Consider the following 23,295-nt stretch of genomic DNA (forward strand, 5'->3'; position numbering starts at 1 on the left):
AAAATTAAGAGAGGGAGTGGTAGAAGGTATTGTCTGTGCTGGATCTTTTGCATTAAAAATATACAAAGGAATTGGTTCCTGTGCTCTGTTATTGATTTTAAAAATTTTAGATTTCTGTACATTTCAAATCAACATATTAAGGAAGGGAAAAATATCTTGTTACTGGTAGCAGATTCTGCAAAGATCTGGACTTTTAAAAAAATGCAATGTGCACCTGCTTGGAGGGTGTCTCTTGCCAAAATGCACATTTTGCGGCAGCCAGCATTTTATTTCCATGCACAGACCTGCCTGTTTTCCTTTTCATCTGTTCTGCCAATAAAACATTGCAAAAGAAGAAAGGGAAGAGAAGGAGAAGCTGATTAAAAGATCTATTGCTGTTGACAGATATAAAGGCACAGAGTGCTTTAAAGGCATCTCTGAAGAGAAATGCATAGATCTGTACATGTTCAAAGTAAGCTATCAAAGGGGTTTTGCTATATTCTCCCACCCAATGATTCACTAACATGGCCCTACAAAGAGGCATCTGAAAAAGGCAGCATAAATAGCCAAAGGGATATTAGGATGTGATTACGTTCCATCATGCCCTTTACAGCTGAAGAGTTAAGGGAGGATTCTTACAACTCTAGCTGTTTAGATTTAATTTTACTATGTTTTCTTGGCAAGATATTCAGTGGGAGTTTTTCTCCCTCCCTTTCTTTTCTGATAATCTACGGGTTAAAAGTTGCTTTGCTTCTTTGAGAACTTAATATGCATTATATATAAATTTGTTGGCACACAGTTACCATGGTTGGAATATGAAAAGTACATATTCTGATTATAGTAACAAACAGAACATTTTAAAAATGAAATAAATATTGTGGTACAAATTGAGGTACAAGGCAACTCCTGAATATATTTTTCCTGCTTCTTCTATTACTCTGTCCAGGTTACATCTACCCTTCATTGTTCCCACTTTTCCCTACAGTCTGAACTATATCTTGAAGTCCCTATTCCCTTGAATTTTTCATCATTTTTCTCCCTCCTCTTTTTCTTTCCTTCTGGGCTCCCATCTTTTGCATAAAAACATGCTATAGACCACAAGTTGCCCTACTCCTTCACTAAAGAGAAAACCCCAAAGTCCAGTATGTGTAAATTTTTGCTCATGGAGTCCCTAGGCCTGAGGTCTTTTTGTGGATTTTCCTCTACTCCAGTGACCATTGGACATGGCTTGTCTCTCACCATGCATTTCAGAGTTCCTCTATGGGTTCCTGCATGGGTTCCCCTAGAATCCATTTGAATTTCCCACAACAATTATGAGGAACAGTGAAGTATCCTTGGGTGGCAGAGTTTTTTAATCCACATAATCATACATTAGAGGTTATTGATGATGACTTGAGAGTATCTCCCTCTACGAGCCTACAAAAGCTTTAAGATCGGCTGGGGAGTCTTGCTTTTTGCCCCAGCTTATTTGCAAGCTCTATTGGTTGGGATGAGAGACAGGGCCTTCTCAGTGGTGGTCCCTCAACTGTCAGTAATCCTTGAAGCATGAGAGATGCTTCAAGAAGCTGAAGGATAGATCTTTCTTTCGATAATCAAGGGATTTGTTCAGGATGTTCCCATTCTCTTACCTAACATTCCAGAGAACCTACATGAATATATTCCTCTGTGTTGAAATGTTTCCCTTTGTTTTTAGTATAGATTTGGTATAGATTTGCATCTCTTCATATTTTTCAAACTTAGCTCTTCCCTTTTTTTCCTTTTTGCAGTAGTATCTGATACCTTTTAAAATTCTTTCAATGCTTGCTTGAAGTTCTTCTTTGTCTTGTCCACAGTATCAAATATTTATTTCATGTTGTTTTTGAAAGGTTTTCCACACTGCCTTGATTCTACAAAAAGGTAGTTTTCAGGCAAAACAATATTTCTGAAAAATGTAGTCAACTCGTATCAAAGAAACTGGAGGCATAGTTTCCTTGACAGAGAGGCGTGTTAACAGGCATGGATAGACTTTGAAGAGATTAGCAACTAAAACTGCTTATGCTCTGAAGTGCTTATACAACCATGTGAATACGTGCCATTTCCTTGTGACTTCCAAAATGTATCAGTTATTCTTAAATTTATGTAACCTTCCTTATTCATACTGGGGCCTTCCAGAAATTTCAGGCTACAGTGACAGTTGACCATGCTGGTTAGGGCTGATGAAAGTTGAAATTGTGAATAGCTGGAGAGCACCACACAACATGACATGCATACCTGATCATAGTTCTCCTTGGACCAGCACTTTGAAATACACAGAAGCAACTTGTGCTGACAATAGTTAAGAGATCTAATCATGGTTTGCATATCTAGATATAAAACAAATAAACCATGGTTTGCAGGTGCTTGTCTGTAGGTGCTTACTCTCCATCTGCTCAGGATACATTGTGTTATGATTCCACTGGAGAAATAATGGTTCCTATTATGCCTGAACTTAATGTATAGCTTGCCCAGAAATGCAAAGTGGACCCAATATGAAGACTTATTACACTGTTTCCTCCTATTCTGTTCACCATAAGAAATTATACAAAATTATAGTGTTCTTTACACTACTAATCATCAAAATATTGGCCAGCATAGCTAATAGTGAGCAATGCTGGAAGTTTCAGTCCACTATCAATACACAGTGGGACAGTGTGTACAGTTCATGCTACCTCATGTCATAATGTAGTGACTCAGATTCCCCACTGGAAAAGTTTGCACAGACTTGGGACTTTGCTCCTTCAGTTTTTCAGCATCCATATGCCTCAGATTCTCGGTGTTCAGTGTTAGGTTGATTACATATTTCACTTTCTTTTCCTTTTTTGCTTGTAGGCAAAAGCAACTGGACAAGAACTTTTTGACAAAGTTTGTGACATTCTGAAAATTAAGGACCCCCACTTCTTTGGCATCAGTGTTGTAAAAAGTAAGCATGGAGGGTAACTATTTGGCATTTGATCTGTGCCAGTGAGCAAAAGAGCACTGCAGTATCACCCAGTTACTCACCATGGGCATCATGAAAAACATGTCAGAATCCTATGATCTATTGGAAGAAGGAGGGGAGTGCTTTTTCATTGCTCATTTCCCTTTAGTTGTTAAATCTGTCATTTTTTTTTCTTTTCGTCACTATTAACCAAAATATTCTGGGGTTGGATATATTGGATTCTTTTCCAAGATATAATTTGTAAAGTTGTTTTCCTGAAATTTAGCAGAATTTCAACTTAAATTATGCTATAGAGAAAGCTTACAAATAATACCCCCAGATTTGTTAATGCATTAATTACTTCAGCCTGTTTGTTTTATCTGTCTGTCTGTCCAAACATCCCCTGAAATCCATGACAGCTGAGATCTGGACATCTTTGAGCTGTTTTGATGTAAACAAAAGCCCCTGTCAGTGCCTAGTGTTTCTGCATCACTACTAAAGGCAATGATCTCCGGACTCTTCCACATCCTTATATTCCAAAATATCAGGGCAGAAAATCCCACTTTATCTGAGTGTGGACTCAGATAACTCAGTTCAAAGCAGATATTGTGGGATTTTCTGCCTTCATATTCTGGGATATAGGGCTGAATCCAGAAAAGACTAGCTGGTTTGCTAGACTTTGGGGATAGAAGAGTTCTCTCCCCTTTCTAGTGGTTTCTCCATGGACAGAAATCAGCTTGCCTGAATAGAGCTATTATTGAGTGCGGGTGTTCTGGATATGAACCCTGCTACTGTTTGAGTCTATGTGTCCCAGAAAAGCCAAGCAATGCTTTTCTTGCTTCTCTGATCAGAATATTTTGGAAATGATCCTTAAATATGCAAGCTTGCGTGCACATCCAAATCTTTCCTTTTTATCCTCACCACTTTTGCTTTAATCGGATTGAATTGTGCTCGCTTTTCATTTAATCAAAGGAACACATCAAAAAAGAGGCAACTTAAGCACATGACAAGGATCTGTAAATTCACCTTTAATCCGTTGTTCTTTTTCTTCAACCCCCCCCCCCCCTTCTGTTTTTCTGGGAGAGAATGTTGGAGTGGGGTGGAGGGAGAGGGCCTTCGGATTCTGTAAGTGAAGGATTACACTGCAGGTTGGCATTTTGACAATATTAACCTCATTAGAGTTGGAATGTACTGCTGCTGCATTCCTGCACCAAAGGGTGGATGATGGTGGAATAAAGCAGGCTGAGTCTGAGAAGCAGAGAATGGGAGTGGGGGGGAAAGGAGGGCTCTTGGCAGAGAAAGGCAGGGAGATCGCTCACTGTTTATGAAATTCTAAAGTGGCTTAATAAGTCTTGTAGGTTGCCTCCCCTCCCTCCCTCCCTGTTCCACGCACAAATAACACACAGTTTCTGTGTTTAGTCATCTGCTTCCCAGAAACGAACCTGAACAGTCATGCAGCTTGTATTCTGTTCAAGATACAAATACTGTGAAATGTACTCCCAGCTTATATGCAAAGGTTTAATGCACCTGCTAATTCTAGGAGACAACCATGGTATTTTTAGGAATTTGGGAGCAGGCAAGTGTCTTTGTCGTCCTCTGTTTAGGTCCATTTGAGAGTAGGCTTTTCTCTATTTCTTTGCAATGAGAAAGAAGTAAGCACTCACCTATAGAGCTAAACTGGATGTAGAATCAGAGTTGGAAGAGACCACAAGGACCACCCTTTCCAACCCCCTGCCATGTCCGAATGCATCTCCCTTTATGAACCACTGCGGAAACTAAGATCTTCTGGGGAGGCCCTGCTCTCAGTCCCTCCACTGTCAAAGGCACATTTGGCAGGGACGAGAGACAGGGCCTTCTCAGTGATTGCCCCCCGGTTATGAAACTCCCTTTCTGGCAATATTCCATCAGCCCCTTCCCTCCTGTCCTTCAGAAGGATGGTGAAGGCCTGGCTGTGGGACCAAGCCTTTGGGGCAGTACAGTGAGGCAAAATTGTGTCCTGAGATGGTTTTTGAGCAACTGATTTTAATGTGAATAAGTGATTTTAATGTTTGTGTATATTTATGGTTTTATGTCCCGGCTTTGAATGTTTGCCGTATATATGTTGTGCTCCACCCTGAATCCCCTGCAGGGTGAGAAGGGCAGAATATAAATATTTTAAATATAGAAATAAATAATGTAGGCACACACAATAGAAGCACTCCCAACTGATAGCCATCCAGCCTCAGCTTAAATAAAGAGCCTCCCAGTACTCCAAGGCAGGATGTTCCACTATTGAATAGCTTTCACTGTTAAGAAATTTTTCCTAATATTTAGGCAAACTCTCTTCTTTCAGTTTGAATCCATTGCTCTATGTTCTAGCTTCTGGAGAAGCAGAAAACAAGTTTGCCCCTCCTCCATCTGACATCCTTTCAGATATGTATGGCTATTATGTCTCTTCTCAGTCTTTTTGCCATGCTAAATGTATCCAGTTCCCTAGGCCATTTCTTATAAGGCACAGCTTCCAAACATTTGATTATTTTTGGCACCTTTCTCAAGACACTTTCTAGCTTGTCACTATCCTTCTTCAATTGTGGTGCCCAGAACTGGACACAGGTTATTTCAATGGTTAAAGCAGAAAAAGTGGTACTAAGACTTCTCACCATCTTGACATTTCACACCTATTGATGCAGCCTAGAATCACATTGGCTTTTTTAGCTGCCACATCACATTATTAACTCATGTTCAATTTGTGGTCTCCTAAGATTTTTAGATCTCCTTTACATGGAGTGTTGTGAAAGGAAAGTCTCATAGGATTAGTGAAACTTGAGCAGGAAAAAATGTACAACTATAGAAAATCTGCACATGTGTTCTTCTCAAGTCTAGTATCTTACATGTCATAGAATATGATTTTTAATTTAATGATAGGATCCTTGGACAAGTCACACTGTCAATGGGCCCTTCGAAAAATGTCAAATCTGCTATCTGTTCTTCTGTTTCCTTTTCAGACAATGAATATGTATTTATTGACCTGGAGCAGAAACTTTGTAAATACTTCCCAAAGGAGTGGAAGAAGGAAACCAGCAAAGTATGTCTTGATAAGGCTTGTTTTTGACACCTAATTATTGGCAAGTGTTACATACTGAGATTTCTAGTTAAAATGAAAGCTACCATTCTTTTTTTTTATGATGTAATTCCAATTTTCTTGCCAAAATATGTTTGTCTGCTCTTGTCTTTTGCATTTGTTTAAATGTTGTCCTATTGACATTCATAGAATCATAGTTGGAAGAGACCTCATGGGCCACCCAGTCCATCCCCCTGCCAAGAAGCAGGAAAACTGCATTCAAAGCACCCCCGACAGATGGCCATCCAGCCTCTGTTTAAAAGCCTCTAAAGAAGGAACCTCCACCACACTCTGAAGCAGAGCGTTCCACTGTTGAACAGCTCTGACAGTCAGGAAGTTCTTCCTAATATTCAGATGGAATCTTCTTTCTTGTAGTTTGAAGCCATTGTTCCATTGCATCCTAGTCTCCAGGGCAGCAGAAAACAAGCTCCCTCCCTCCTCCCTATGACTTCCTCTCACATATTTATACATGGCTATCATGTCTCCTCTCAGGCTTCTCTTCTTCAGTCTAAACATGCCCAGCTCTTTAAGCCACTCCTCATAGGGCTTGTTCTCCAGACCCTTGATCATTTTACTCAGAAGTAAATCCCATGCAAATTCTCAAATATATGTGTATTGTATTACACAAAATTCTGAGGTTTGTAGTTTAGTGAGGCTGTTAAAGGCTCCACCCTAAACTACGAATCCCAGCATTCTGCAGGAGACAGAAACCAGACTTTAAGTGGATTTTTTCTCTAGTGTGATGAGGTTCAAGTTTATTGCATTACTTATGTTTAGGCTTAATTGTTATTAATTAATTAATCAGCCATATAGTTTATAATATGACATTTTTCTCTACTGGGCGTATAACATTGTCTGCTTCTCAACTGACCTTTGGACTGTGACTTAACTGCGATGTGATCTGCTGCAATTGACATTTGTAGCTTTTCAGAGGTAGTACAGCTCTAGAGACTTCTTGCCAAACTGGCAAATGACATCCATCAGTCAAGAGAGCAGAGATAGAAACATGTGGCAGTTGCAGCAGTCAGTTTTTAGCTTCATGGTTACTTGTTTGGTTATTGGATTTATATCCCACACTTCTCCTGGGATGGGATCAAAAGAAGCTGCACCTCTTTTGTGCACTTTTCCAATAAATGACAACTAGAAGTCTCTTGTGGGTAACTTCTATGTTACTTAGCTGGTTTTCCAGGGAAGGAGAAAGAGTTGAACTGGAAGACATTGATTATTATAGTTTTAATGCTTTTTATATAGATTTTATCATGTTATTTAAATGTTTTTAATTGATGTATGTATGTTGTGGCATCTAATTGTTGCCAATTTGTACGCTGCCCTGAGTTGCCTTTGAGCTGAAAAGAGCGGGATAAAAATGCTGTAAATAAATAAATAAATAAATAAATAAAATTAGAATGCATGGGCTACAGCACAGTTTACCTGTAAATAAACATGTATTACAGGATTGGGCAACTTCCTAATAGGTAGGTAGTTGGAGCAATGAAAGCGACCATCACCCCAATTATTGGGGGGTTATACTCCAGCTGTCACAGCCAAAATTTAGCTACTATCATCATTGAGTTCCTGCTGTTGCTGCAGTTGCCATTGTTTCTAGTACAGGGACTTCAGACTACCTGTTCTCTATGGGTCACAGTTTGAGAACTTTAATATTAAGGGACTTGCAGAGCAAGGATACTCCAACTGTTGCTAATGTTTCTGATAATGGAAGGTGATAGGACTGGAAAGATAATTCAAAATGTTGAGTTCTGACATTGGGATATTTATGTTTTGCTATTTTTTTAAAAAGGCAACAGAGAAGTTCAGCCCTCCTTTGGTTACTTTCTTCAGAGTACAGTACTATGTAGAAAATGGACGAGTCATAAGGTATAGTTATTTTGTGTATTTATTCTTTATTTATTTTCTTTCTTTCCATTGTGTTTGCTTCCATTCTGACTCTTGTACAACCCCCCCCCCCCCATTATCATGCCCTCTAGATAAAACCTGGAATTAACATGTTGATTAAATTGTTGAGTTATTAATTTGATAGCGATTTCTACGATGCCATCTAATTTTCTAAATTCTCCAATTAACAATGACATTTATAATAAAACTATGGTGAATTAAGTCATTATAGTTCATTAGGCTGGGTGTCTTTCCCTCTGGCACATTTAGCAAGACACGAAAGTCTGGCGTTCCAGAAAAGAAATATCGGAACTTGAAGAAATGTATTACATGGCTCAGTTGTTAGGTTGGCTAATCTGTGTGATTTCTTTGGGAACAAAGCTTGGAAAGAAGGGAGTCAAAGAGAATTTTCAGAAGCAAAAGAGCTTCTTCTGGTAAAGCAGTGGTTCTCAACTTGTGGGTCTCCAGGTGTTTTGACCTACAGCTCCCAGAAATCCCAGCCAGTTTACCAGCTGTTTGAGTTTCTGGCAGTTGAAGGCCAAAACATCTGGGGATCCACAGGTTGAGAGCCACTGTGGTAAAGGATGGAAAGAAAAATGGAGGAGAAGAAAAAAAAGTGAGTCTTGGAATAGAATCGGGTTAGGGTGGATGGGTGAGATGTTTCCTTAGCAGGAGACCAGGGCTCTCAAGCTGTAAATGACATTCCAAAAGAATGATGCCATTCTCCACAAAGCCTTGTGTGAAAGCAAAATGTTTGGATTCTTGCCAGTGGGTGGGAATGCATTGTAACTCTCTTCAATAAATTCTTTTCTATCGATTATATTGTGGGCTAGTTTCTACACTATATTCTTATTTTTCCAAACCCCCCCCCCCCCCCCCCAACTTGGGTATTAATGGCAGCTGCATTCCATCATGTGTATGCTGCACTTGGTTTCCTTAGATAGCGCTTCATGCTTTTCCTATTTTTTTACTGGAGCATAGCTTTTTCCAGGGTCTTTCTCAGGAGTGTGTTGACATTTCCAAGTGCCTTCATTGTGGCTGCAGTGCACAATACAATGCAAAGGCAATTATGAGTAGCAACATGATTGCCTTTTTGTTTGCATCTGTGTCAAGAACCGTATCCTTATTTTTTCTCAAGTTTTTTTAATACTGGAGAAAAGAAATATTAAAGGGTAAAGTAGAGGAGAGAGACATCTGCATTTGAATGAGATTCATACACATGGAATATAGGATAAATACAGGCAGTCCCCAAGTTACAAACAAGATAGATTCTGTAGGTTTGTTCTTAAGTTAAATTTGTTTGTAAGTTGGAACGAGTACATTTTTAAGAATAACTCAAGTGAAACATATTTTTTTAGCTTTGGATAGCATAGAAAGAGGCTAACTCCTCTGTGGTGTTTGTTTTGCTGTCTGTGCCCCTTTTCAGAAGATTTAACTGCACTTTCTGTCCCTGGGATTATTGGATTTTGAAAAAAAATTGCTTGTTCTGGAAACAAGGATCAATTATAAAGCTTCAGTTTACACACCTTTTCCCCATGATAACTCTTTCAGGAGTGAATTTCACTTCCTAGGGATAGATTTTTCTCACTTCCTGTTGTCTCACCCTGTTCTTAACTACAAGTTGTTTATAAGTCAGATGTTTTTAACTGGGGAATGCTTGTACAATCAAAATCTGATGAAGTTCACAAAAGCTTATGGGCCCTTCCATGCTGCCCTATATCCCAGTATCTGATCCCAGATTATCTGCTAAACTGGAATATATGAGCCTCCATTGCCAGTTATTCTGGGATAACCGAATAATCTGGGATATTGGGACAGTGTGGAAGGGCTCTATGTTGAAATTTATATCTGTTTATCTCAGAGATGCTGTGAGATTCCTACCCCTGCCTATCACTATCTCTTTTCTTTTTATACAATACAAAATCATTGTGTCCTTGGGAGCAAAGCTGGTTCAATCAAATTGGGCAACTGACAGAGTAAATATTTTGCATTATAGCTTCAGACTGTTGTTTGAAGCCAAGATCATGAAGATTTCAGGGCAATTAAAATTAAACATAGCTTTTTATATTGGATGAACATTTTGTTTTTATATCTGAGCAAGGCAGTTGTTGGGTTGTTGTAGGTTTTTCCGGGTTATTGTTCTTTTTGTTCTTAAGGCAGTTGTTCTTTTACTTCTAGGATAATCCTGAGTTCTGTTATCCTTGCTCTTTATTTCTTCCTTCTTCCTTCTACTGTTTTCATAAGCTTCTTAAAAGGAAAAGGCCATTAATTATAAGGCCTCCATAGAACATATACATCTCCCTAGTCACAAACTTAGAGTTTTGTTTTGAGACAGTCTCTTTGTCCTTTTCATAATACATCTGTCAACATCTCCTTCAGACATTACTTGGCGCACTGTGGATAGCCCTGTTTTCCTACATTACAAATGTCTCAATTTGGGGCTCTGGAGGAAGGCAGAAAAACTCATTTTTCACCTAAAACATTTAGATATCATGTGAGGGCCCTTCTACACAGGCCCTAAAATCAGAGAAACTGGGATAAAAGAGAGTTGGGATGGCTAGATGACACTTGCTGAAAATGTGTGCTGAGTCACATCATTGGCTGAAAAACATGAGTTAAAAAGATGTGCTTAAAATATGAGATCAGTTGAAAAATGCACATATTCACATCACTATCCCTGCACTCCTGAAAAATACTTCATGGTATGGATTGCTCCAGCACTTGTGCATGTTTTAAAATCCCAAAATAGCTGATGAGGACTGTAAACACATGGAGCCATGGACACACAGGTGGCTAAATGGAAGCACAGTTGGAAAGCAATTCCCATGATAACTCTTTGCAACCATTCCTTTGTTTTCATATTAATGAAATTAAACAGAGCTTGTGGGCACCAGCATGGCAGGCAAGTGATCGCAAAGGGAAGCAGGGTTTAAGAGGGCAAACGTAAAGGCAGCAGGAGGGCGAGGAGAGTATATGACAAGAAATCAGCTTGTGTGCACATTCGTTTATCTGTATTAGCACTTAAGAAGTCCTGAGCATCTTGGAGTGTCAATTAAAAAAAAAAATAAAGCTTTCGGTGGATGTTCTGTGTCCATTTTGCGGATTTCTAAAATCCAATACAAACTAGCTTTTCAAATCACCAGGGGACTGTTTGCCAGGACTGACAGCTCTGTGTTTGGACTTGCTTTCAGCTCCCGCAACTTTTTGCCCTGCTTCTTTGTCTGGATTATAAGGCTGTCTAAAAGGGCCCTGAGAAGTCTAACTTTGTCCAGTCATTTTCACACTATTGACAATTACATGAGAGTGAAGGCAAACCCTCCTTCCCTTCTCATAAAGCGCCATGTTCCCTTCCTTTTCATTGTGAGTATCTGAAGAGAACCTGACTGCCAAATTCACAAATGTACTGCATGAACAGGGTTACAAATCAAAAAGAGGGTAGGTTTTCCCTAAATAGATGTGCCCCATATTTAGATAGAAGGTCCGATAGGCATCATCCAATTTTCTACTTTCCTGATTATCACTATGCTTCCTCTGAAATAAGGAAGTGTTGTCAACAGTAACCTAGAATCTTTAGTGGAAATGCTATACAAAGATACATGCAAAACGTTTGCCAGAATCAGTTGTTTTATTTGAAAGCATCATAACATTAGAATCTATCAGGCGCTTAAGTAGGGCTCCCTAAGTTCCAGATTCAGCATCTGGTTCCTGACATATACAAATGTAAGTCTAAGGTAGCCCTGGGTATGCCTTTCTCTCTTTCTGTGTGTGTGTGTGTGTGTTTGTTTTTTGCTTCTTCCTTCCTCCCCAATAAAATTAACCTCTCCTCCAAGAATTCAGGTTTTGCTGCTGCAGCCCTCCTGTACAGCAGGGGAGGATGAGAGAAACATCTAGTTACATACCGACAGCCAGGTGCAGAATGATTGTATCATCTACTTAAACCTCTGGATGATGTCATTGTTAAGAAAATTTTATGATAGGTTTGCCATAAGCTGGAGTCCATTTGAAGACACCTAGCAACTAGAAAGAATAATTCTCCCTGTTGACCTGGTCTGGAAGAGTTTTCCAGGATAGCCTATAAATAATAAACATTATGATCAATGTTGATAAAATAAGCTCCACCTAATAGTTTTTCCTCATACTCGTAGTTTCTATTTATATGGCTCCCCATTCATCTTTATTCATGTTCTTAAGACATGCTTTTCTATGTTTTGTAGTGACAAGGTAGCCCGGCACTATTACTACTGTCACCTCAGGGAGCAAGTCCTGAGATCTCGGTGTACAGACAAAGAAGAAATCTACTTTCTGTTGGCTGCCTATGGTCTGCAAGTAGATGTGGGTGACTACCAGGAAGATTTTCATAGAGAAAACTATTTTGAACCCCAGACTTATTTTCCACAATGGGTAAGTCTCACATTCTGAAAGTGAAACAATATTATTTATTTATTTATTTATTTATTTATTTGCTTCATTTCTATACCGCATTTTTCAGCCCTTAACAGGCGACTCAATGTGGTTTACAGTGCAATTAAAACATAACAATGCAACAAACAGGATCAACAACATCGATCCAAAACAATTAACAATCGAACAAGACAAATCAACAAAACAACAGACATAACGCCTCAGTTGAAATCAGATCCATTCTCATAGTCCTTGTGCCATTCCTATGTTCCATTTACCGTCTTCCTTGATTGGTTGCACTGCTTAGCCAAACGCTTGTTCATAAAGCCAGGTCTTCACCATTCTCCGAAACGTCAGCAACGAAGGTGCCTGTCTGATGTCTGCCGGCAAGGCATTCCATAGCCGAGGGGCCACCACTGAGAAGGCCCTGTCTCTCGTCCCCGCCAAGCGCGCCTGTGACGCAGGCGGGATCGAGAGCAGGGCCTCCCCAGACGATCTTAATGTTCTAATGATCTTAATATCATTAAGGTGTGAGGCTCAGCAGGTGGAATAAAGTGTAAGAAGGCTTTCTTTTCCAAGCCTTCTCCACACTCCTCATGTCTTCTCTTTCCTAAAATTCTTATCAAGTCCTCTGAGTTTACATGAGTGAATAGGTTGTCTGAATTCACCTTCTGGGACAAAATGTTTTCCTCCACTTCATCCCTTAAAGCCTTGGGCACACCCCCCAAAACTGTTCCAAAGGAAATTACCCCCTGACATTTCTTTATTAATTTATTTAGAGTATTTATACCTTACTCTTAAAATACAAAGCTTCCCAGGCTCCCAGAGCAGTTTGTAATTAATAGGTTTGGCAGTTCTCTCCCTAAAGGCCTAGATATATATATGAACCTTTAGTTCACCTACGAATTTACACTGACTTTCCATAGAGTTTTTAAAGAAAAGGAATGGTCCAAGGTGGTTTGCCTTCCACTCAAATATAATGTCGATCACAAGGAAAGGAAAATAATTAGATGGGAATTAAATTAAACAGTTGCTGACATTCTCCTTCTCCCTCAGCCACAGCAAGAAGAGGTGAGATAGGAAGATTTGGGACAGTCATATATGTTGCTGCATCTCATTTGTTTCTAATATATTGTGAATGCAGGGATGTGTGCCCTCACTTAGACCTTCCTTAGAACATCTCTCTGGAGGGTCAAGAGGATAGTGGGAAAGACCTTTGATATAACCCAGGCCTGCAGAACCTGTGGCCCTCCAGCTGTTTTGGCCTCGACAACTCCCAGAAGCCCTAGCTAGCTTGTCTAATGACCAGACATTCTGGGAGTGAGAGGCCAAAACAGCTGGAGGGCTGCAGGTTGTATGAGCCTGATATAAAGTCATTCAACATGAGATTTAAAGGATTCAAGAAGATTTTCTCCATTCCGTGGAAGCATTCCCATCCCATGTCTTTTCAGAAAGACCCTCAACCATCAAAAGAGGGTTTGTAGCCAGGGTTGCTACAGTGGACTGGAGGAAACAGGGAATATCTTGGGCACAAGCTTGACATGGGATGCCACCCATTATCATGAACACTAGGAAATAATCTCTGAGGAAACAAGGCAAGTCAAAATACTTGCCACTCACAAATTCATTTTTCCCGCACAGTTTCTGAGCCCCAGTCCTTGGTTGCCTCACTCTTAAAATTCTTTGTGCAGGAGTTGGCAGAAGATATGAATTGTTTTTATTAATCACTGCAATCTGTAAAGTCATAAACATAGCAAAGTTCAACCATGATTTAAACGGTATTGTTCCTTATCTGTGAATTAACAGCCAACTTTTACCACCTGTGTTGGCACCCAATATCCCACAAGATGCTTCTCTCCCTTCCCCCAGGCCACTGGAGGGTGATGATGCATGAGTAGACTTCTCATTGAGTTCCTTGGCTCAGGACTGCTGCTCTGTGTGGGTGACTGTGAGGAACAGCGGGAAGCAGAAAGTGGGCAGTCTAGGTTCCTAGACTCATGGCGCTCAGCTGAGGAGTTAAGAAACATCAGGCCCTGTGGCAGCAAAATAATTGAAACTGTGTGGAGTCTGTGAAAGACACAATGGGAGGCACAGTGCAGCTAGCAGGCAGAGTCTCTCTAATTAATGGGAATCAAAAACATTCAGGCAAAAGCACTCTTTCTCAAGAGTTTCCTATGCTATTACAAAAAAAAAAAAAACGTTTTCAGTGTTGAGCAGTAGCAAGGGAAAGAAAAACTAGAATCTGCAATGTTAACCAAGGAAAGCTTCTACTACATATGGGTTGAGCATGCCTTTTCCTAAATAATTAGGATCACAAGTGTTTTGGAAATAGGATTCTGGAATGCCTGTATTTGCATATATCTCCATCATGAGATATCTTGGAGATAAGACCCAAGTCACATTCATTTATGTTTCTTATATACTTTATACAAATATATGTTGGAAACCACTTTTAAATCAAAGCTGATTGTCACACCTTATTTTCCTAGGAAGTTATAGATGTCTTCCTTTTAATAATAATAATAATAATAATAATAATAATAATAATAATGTATTGTCGAAGGCTTTCATGGCTGGAATCACTCAGTTCTTGTGGGGTTTTTTTGGGCTATATGGCCATGTTCTAGAGGCATTTCTCCTGACGTCTCTGAGGATGCTTGCCATAGATGCAGGCGAAACGTCAGGAGAAATGCCTCTAGAACATGGCCATATAGCCCGAAAAAACCCACAAGAACTGAATAATAATAATAATAATAATAATAATTTTTAGGTCTTTTCAAAATTGAATTATAACCGCCTTGGCAACTACTAATAAATAAGCAGCCCAGGGTTTATGAGCTCCCTTTGCATTGCATTCTTAGAAAAGAAACCTAGGAGAACTAATTCGAGTCTTTGTAAAACGTTAAGTAATGCGATATATCTGCTTCATCACAAAAGTTAGGTACTTTACTACAAAACTACCATAAATGTTGATATCAGTTCTTCTGTTTCCAGCCTTGCCAGCAAAGGGAGGAAAGACTGAGGTTTATCTTTGAAATTCATAGAGGAGTCAAATGCTATTTCAATAGAACGTTTGTGTATGTTTTCTTCTTGAAACAGACACAGTTTGTAAAAGGAATTTTACCCAACATATTATCCCATTTTTGTTTATCTAGACAAGCATCTCAATTAGTTTTCTATATCCTTCTGAGACCAACTGAAGGAGCCATATTAAATTCAAAGACAATTGTATATAGGGGAGACCTGACTTTTTCCAAACACAATGAAAATCACAGTCTTTCCCCATTTTGCTATGCTTTTTTCTTAAAAATTGAATATATGTAGGTCACATGAGCCAGCTTTGAAACATGTAAACATCCTTCTTGGATTACTGAATTACTATGACAGAAGAAGCTCACAAGTTTTAAAGACATGGAAACTATTGATGAATCTTGCAATATTGGCTTCTAAAATGTTTAACTGTTGTTATAGGTCCCCCCCCCCCCCATATCCATCTGCAGACATCTTTCCATAGTAGCTTTGATCAGTTGGCATCACTTCAAAGAAAAGCCAAGGGCTAAATAAAAAAATGGAGTTGTTTCCCTGTCACTGTTGCAAAGAAAGAATTTCAAGAGCTTCTACCTCTGTGCTTCAGTGAAGTGGGAAGTTTGCAACTGGTGGATTTCTGTCTTCCAGACTGAATTTTACCTTAGTTGACGAGGACCCACTTTAGAAGCTACAATAATATTTACAGAATGATCTTTGGGCCATATCCTGGTGTCTGTACACTAGCGCCATTATGGACTTTTGCCCATAGAAATGCATTGTCTGATGTGCAAGGAAATATCCAGTACCTCTTTTTGCAACATTTCCTCACCTCTGGATTGGGAGCTAAATGGTGCCAAGCACATGCACAGCTTCACTTCCATGATCTCAATGACCACCAGTTGTCCGTGGGAAGGGGTATGTGGGAAAGATCCTTCTGCCCTATCACCCAGATATCAGTTGCAACTGTCTCGTATAATAGAATCTCAGTCATAGTTATTAGTTTTATTTTTCATTTGCTTTCTAATTAAAGAAGCACACATGTTAAAATGTTATTTCCAAGTTCACTTGGAAGATCATAACTATTAACACTTCTTTTTTGAGATATGTATTTATTTAAAACATGTATATGACAACCTCTAGCCTTTGGGGTTTTTAAATTATTTCACAATAGAAGTAATAAATTGGCAATTAACTCTAATATCCCTGAAGCAAAATGTAGCAGCAACAGCAGTCTCTGGGAAAATTTCCAGTGTCTGAAAAATTTTATTTTAAGAAAACAACTGCTTTACATAGCACCACAAAAAACCCTTGTGAAGTTGAAACCAGACCTGTGTCTCTTTAGAGAGGGTTTCTCAGCTCAGAAAGTCCTCTTCTTTGCACTTGCACATACCAGTCCACTAAAAGAGGTTGGACACAGTGTGGCCCTGAAGTTATATGTGACTGCCTGAGGATGTTTTCACTGTTTACAGCCTCTTTGGACTGTCCAGACCACTTTCTCTGCCTCCAGAATAGAAAAATGAAGGGGATTTGCCTCCTCTGGAAGCACCCAGAAGTGATATTCCTCCTTTTAAATAAGTTGCCCCAAGGGGAAAGGGAGTTACATTGTGCTGTTGAACTTTTAAAAAACAGATATTAAAAAACAAAAAGATTTTGAGATAATTCAGGTAAAAGGGGGAAGCATGCAATGATCCCCTGGCCAGGCTGAAGCTGCTTATTCCTGCTCTTAATACAGAGATCCCCAAACTCAGGCCTGTGAGCCAAATCCAGCCCACCAAGGGCTTTTCCCCAGACCCCACCACTACCACCATGTATGGTCGGTGCATGTACACACAAGCATGTGTCATTAGCATGTGTGTGTGTGTGTGTGTGTGGCAACAGCAGAGGCAAGTGAGTGTTAACAGTGGGTGTGTGCCCACAGCAGCAGGTGTGCAGTGAGATTGAGTGAATATGAGTAGTCGTGGCAAGTGTGGGTGTGTGGCATGGCTGATGCATGCATGCACGGGTACCATGGTGTGCAAGCACCCGCACATAATTAAAGTCACCACTCCAATAGTCTGAGGGAGCATCAACTAGCCCTCCACTTAAAAGATTTGCAGACCCCTACTCCAGTAGAAGGAGCACCCAATAGGACGATGAAGAAAATCCTTGTGTATGTCTTGGGGGGATATGTAGTCCAGGACATTTGAAGAGACATTATCAGATTACAGAAAACTGTTCTCTTCCATGTTTCAAAAGTAGTCAAAAGCAGTTCTAAGATGGGAAAGGCTTAGCTTTCTCTGAGCCTTACATACCATGCAAGGCACCCCAGATTTCTCCTCTTGTCCCCCTTGTTGAAGGGATGCTAAGGAAACGGCTAAACTTGTCTCTTTCCCTTGTGGCAGATAATTGCAAAGCGGGGGAGTGATTACATCCTGAAGCATGCTCCAAAAATGCACCGAGAACAGCAAGGCCTGTCGACCAAAGAAGCTATCCTGCAGTATGTCAAGGAATCATGCTTGTTGGAAGACGTGCCTGTCCACTTCTACAGACTGCAGAAGGTGCAAAATAGCTTCTTTCAAGTGCATGATGCTTGAATTTAAAAGCTGTGTTCCTTGTTGAATTTTCTTTTAAAGTCAAGCACAAAGCCACAAGTAAACTTGTGTCTATTGGGGCTGGTGCAATTCCTATTCCAATGGCAGGAGTATCCTTGAACAGAATTCACTAAGAATGCTCCCACAGGTAGAAAAGGGGGAAATGCTTCTCTCCTTCCTCTGCAAACTCTTTAATGTCACTTTCTGCAAATTTGGGAAAGTGCAGGAAACAGCTTTAGGAATGAGGAACTAAACAAGTTTGACCCCTTGTTCTACAAATGAAATCTTTTTGGTGATTCGAAAGCTTCTTGTAGATATAAGGAGCCCCTTCATTCCCATAAGACAAATTCAGGATCTAATCCTTACATCCTAACACCAGACTGGAAATCTTGTGGACCCTAAGATCAGTCCTAGCCAGTCTGGCCAAAGGTGAGAGATCATGGAAGAGACAGTCTACTTTCCATTGATGGAAAAAAACTGGTAATGTTGGCATCAGATTTGCATTTGCTTTAGATGCTGCTGCACTCAGGCTGACCTATTGAACCTCTAAAACGGTGGTTCCAACCTGTGGTCCATGGACCACCAGTAGTCGACAGAACTAAAATATGGTCCACGACCTCACCGTTACTACGCCATTGCAACTACAGTGACTGGTCTCACAAAACCCCCATATAGTGCCAAGGCTTATTAAATATGGGTTTCTGTGGGTGAGCAGATAGCAACTACTGCATGGCATATGTTCTGTATTAGAAACTAGAGCAAATGTGGTCTATCAAATGCACCCCAAATAACCAAACCAAATCTCAAGTTAACCAAAAACCAATTCGTAACCCTTTTGGCTCTAATGTTGGAGAGTGATCCCTGGTCAAAGCAGTCCCTGGTCAAATAAAGGTTGGGAACCACTGCTCTAAAACAATGGTGGGCAAAGTGTGGACCTTTGGTTACATGCATCCTCCCCCCCCCCCCAATCTAGGTTACATATTGTCCACCTCTAACTTAACCCTGGCCTATAGGTAATATTACTGAAAAGACTCTATTCTGTTGAAGGACAAATTTACACTGGGCAACACAAATGTTGATGCCTCAAATGTTACACCTGTTTCTGGATATATTTGATCTGCTTATTCAAAAAATGGCACCAGTTTTCAACAATGAGCTCTAGTTTTTGAGATACCTAGCATATGCCATCTGGTCACCCATAGAAAATGGTTATAACTATATCTCGGAAAATAGAGATGATGTAGTCTGGCCAATACATTTTTCTGAATCAGCACCCGGGAGCAGGTCTAAAAACCAAGACACCAAGATTTTTTTTGTTATTCATTCAAAGCAAAAGGCCATCTGAAGGAATCACAGATCACAAACTATAACAATAACCCTTTACTCCTGATCTTGTATTGCTCTCTACAGCATCAGGAGGGAAACCTTGCCCATGCAATTCTTCCTTCTATAGGATTATGACCCATGCTTGCTTTTGGATCTCCACTTAATCTCTGTTGCTTGATATTACTCCAAGTCTTTGCAACAAAGAAATACAAGCGGCAAGAGCTGACATGCCTCGTGCCCACGAATGCAGAACAGCTGAAATTGGTTGCTTTAATACTTGAGTTCCTGTTTGACTTGAAATACTGCAGGGTGTGGACAGACATGAATCTTCTTCTTTTAATGTGCTTGAGAAACAGATTCATAGTATGTATTTTTATGTTGTGGGGATCATGAGGAAGAATTTCGGCAATAAGCTAGGGGGAAAATGTATTGTAAATAATAATAATAATAATAATAATAATAATAATAATAATAATATAACTTTATTTGTACCCTGCCACCATCTCCCCGATCGGGACTTGGTGCGGCTTACATGAAGCCAAGCCCAAAACAAATAAAAAGGTATTGTAGCCATTAGGAATAATCTTACTAACACTTCAGTGCCGACACTAAAAAACAAAAACAAAAAACACCTTGCTTTGCAATGAGATTTTGACAGAATCTCACACAGTAACAAAACACAGACCAAGGCAGGTCTCAATTAGTTGCAGTTGAGTGGAGGATGTTTATGTAAATTCAGCCCACTAAATCATTGTAATGATTCAAAGCATCACCTATCCTTATCCTAGAAGCTACCCAGAATTGTTTGGTCATGCTTCCACTTACTGTTCTGGAGTTGAAAGGCAGAAACATTTTTTACCAATTAAAATAGGTTTGGGTAATGTGAAAACCTTTAATTATTGCTGAACTATAATTTCCATCAGCTTCACTGTTGGCTAGTGATAGTTGGTGAGAGTTAGTGTCCAATGAACATCTAGAAAGCTACAGATGAGCTACAGCTTCTGTGTCTTTCAGCACCACATATAATATATCTCAGTTGTCTGTCTGTAGAATTAACAATACATAAAAAGGCAAGAACCTCAAGAAGAACCTTTAAAATAAATGTAGCTGACTAAAAAAGCACATTGAGTACAATTTCTACCTGCAACTCTTAAGTGCAGCACCAGGTCAGAATTGTTCCAGAATTCAAATTGGTCCTAGTGGGCCAATAGCACCCGAATTGGTAACCAAAGAGCTGTACTGCTAGAGAGTTTTTTCTCAACATGTATCACTCTGTATTTTCAGGATAAGAAGGAGGAGCGCCCTACAATCATCCTAGGTCTAACCCTTAAAGGGATGCACATTTACCAGGTAAGAAATAGAAAGAGTCGTCTTCGGGCTGATATGAGCGGGGTAGAAATAATGCAAATAAATTTACTACACTGTAGAATTACCACATTACCACCACCCCCAAAAAACTTTAAAAACACAGTGCAACTTAGAATTGAAGAGATGACAGTGACTTTGCTACTCTCTCTTTACTCTTGCTCTCAGTCTCTTTTTATCTTCTTTACCATGCGGCTTCTGCAGCTTCAGTGTGTGCTCTTAACTCTGGAGATCAGAGGTGGGAGATGCAGGGGATCCAGAAGGCATCTCAACTGATTTGATTTTCCAAATTTCTGTGGGCCACAACCTATTTAGGGAGAGAAAAGGTTATTTTAACATTTAAAACATATACTGTATCTTTGAAATAATGATAAAATAAACTCTTCTGCCCCCTAGAGACATCTGGAGGAATGAATCCCCATTTTTAGGCTCAAAGTTGTCTGCTTGCATGCCTGCCTATCTACCTAACCTACCTATTTTTAAAAATATGGGTTCTGGGTCATCACTGGATGTTTTGGTGGACCCATGTGCCTTATGGTTCCCACCCTTTTTCTGGGCCACAGTTTAGAAACCTATGTCCCTCCACATATTCTTGGACTTGAGCTCTTATAATCTCTACCCACCAGCCATGAGTACAGGAACATCTGAGGAACCACATATTCCCTGGTTGTTTTATAGTTGTTGAGTTCTTTTCAGTCCCAATATGCTATATTGTAAACCTTACAAGATTTTTTTGTCTTATATTCTATTCCCTTTTAGGAAGTGAACCATGTTCGCCAACTTCTCTATGATTTCCCCTGGTCATATATTGGGAAACTTGCATTTCTGGTGAGTTTTGCAGAACCCAACCATGTCCTTTGGCTTACCTGCTATTTGAATCATATGGTCTCTGAATATTCTAGGGTTAGCAAATATATAAAGATGACAGTCATTTCTTAATAGAATAACTATTTGTATACCACCCCGAGTCACCTGCAGGCTGAGAGGGGCAGTATACAAATGTAGCAAATAAATAAATAAATAAATAAATAAATAAATAACTATAGATAATAAATTGTGTAATTTAGGCTACAGCCCTATGTATACTTTGGTGTTCTAGTTGTTGATGGGCTGCTTCAAATGGTTTCTAACTTATGACAACTCTCTGATTGACTTATCAGCTTTTCTTGGCAAAATTTGTTTGGAAGATGTTTCAGAAAGAGGTTGCCTTTGCCTTTCTCTGAGGCCAAAAGAGTGTGACTTGCACAAGGTCACCCATGGGTTTCTGTAACTGAGCAGGGATTCAAATCCTAGTCTCCAGAGTCATAATCCAACACTCAAACCATTATATCACATTGGCTCCTCTGTATATACTTACCTGGAAATGGGCATGCATATAATTGAACCCATTAAAATAAACCCTTTTGTCTGCAACATGTAGAAGTATTGCATTGCTTCTGAAAAATGATCAGATTTGAACAAAAGCCCCACAAAAGGACCCAGCTTGAGCAGTGTCTTCACCCCACTATGATCAGATGTGTAGTTAAGATATCACTTTGGATATTTCTTATTTAGGACCTTATTGAGGCAGACAGTTTCTTAGAATGTTTCTGAAGACAAGAGCTGTAAGCTATACTGTGGGAAGCAGCTATATCTGTGGTGGAGAATAAATATTGTGCATTCAGTGTCTCAGGATCACGTTTGGCAATTGTTTCTTTGGAATCTTGGGTTTTTAAGCAAGACCAGCCTCAAACTGTAAGCTGTAAACTGTAACCTAATCACATAGAGGCCCAGAAGCCTGGGGACAGTGGGGAAAACAGTGGAGCAGTGCTCACCTTCGTCCCCTTAGTGGGTTGCCACCCCACAAGGTTTCCATCCTGTCCCTGGCTTTTTCAATTGGAGATGGGTAGTCACCTGACTCTTCAGGGCTCCCTCTCAACATGCTGCTGGAACGCCGCTGATACAGAGCCCTGCATCATTTGATGGGCTCTGGCAGATCCTATCTCATCAGCATGCTAAGACTGGGAAAACCAAGCGTCTGATGAGGTCATAGGTGGTGATGCCATCTGTGACCAATTGCTACAGGGCTAGATAGATTGCTGTTCCCATTTTTAAAATCTGTTCAGATGTTCTATTAAAGCCTCACCTTCTTTCTTCTTCTAACCTTGTTTTATTTTGATTTGGTTTTCTGTTTTGTTTGCTTCTCAATCAGGGGAAGAAGTTTGTGATCCAGCCTGATGGTTTGCCTTCTGCCCGTAAACTGGTATACTATACCGGCTGTCCTTTTCGATCTCGGCACTTGCTGCAATTGCTCAGCAACAGTCACCGTCTTTTTCTTAACATCCAGCCTGTACTTAAGCAGATCCAATTGATGGAAGATGCAGAAGGTATACAATGGCCAAGTTTACTTTTTAGAAGGACCTGGCCAGCTACCAAACATTGGACAAATGCAAAGTCATCAATTTTAACAAAACATTGAAAAAGTTACCAAAAGTGCATCCACACTACATAGAACACTTTTGACACACATGACACCATCTATGGAATCCTGGTATTTGTAATTTCAATTGGTACTCAGATGCTAGTAAACTGATTGAAGTAGAAGCCCACCCTCTCCCCCCAGAATCCCAGAATTCTGGAAGTCATTGCAGTTAAAGTGACTTCAGATTGCTATCATTTATGCAGTGTGAACACAGTGGAGATCAAAACATTGTGAGGCA

General features: G+C 39.9%; 1 protein-coding gene across 2 annotated transcripts in view; it reads left to right on the top strand.

Annotated features, from left to right (window-relative positions):
- The window catches only part of FRMD1 (FERM domain containing 1), a 64,108-nt gene that overhangs the window by 31,626 nt on the left and 9,187 nt on the right, over nt 1-23,295 (top strand). For both annotated transcript variants that reach the window (XM_067465571.1, XM_060753755.2), the window contains 8 exons: nt 2,827-2,917; nt 5,899-5,978; nt 7,813-7,889; nt 12,122-12,308; nt 17,717-17,872; nt 20,516-20,581; nt 21,356-21,424; nt 22,788-22,962. In XM_067465571.1, coding sequence (XP_067321672.1) covers nt 2,827-2,917; nt 5,899-5,978; nt 7,813-7,889; nt 12,122-12,308; nt 17,717-17,872; nt 20,516-20,581; nt 21,356-21,424; nt 22,788-22,962 — 901 coding nt within the window. The remainder of the gene's footprint in view (nt 1-2,826; nt 2,918-5,898; nt 5,979-7,812; nt 7,890-12,121; nt 12,309-17,716; nt 17,873-20,515; nt 20,582-21,355; nt 21,425-22,787; nt 22,963-23,295) is intronic.

This window comes from Anolis sagrei, chromosome 1 (genome assembly GCF_037176765.1).
Source record: "Anolis sagrei isolate rAnoSag1 chromosome 1, rAnoSag1.mat, whole genome shotgun sequence".
Taxonomy (NCBI): Eukaryota; Metazoa; Chordata; class Lepidosauria; order Squamata; family Dactyloidae; genus Anolis; species Anolis sagrei.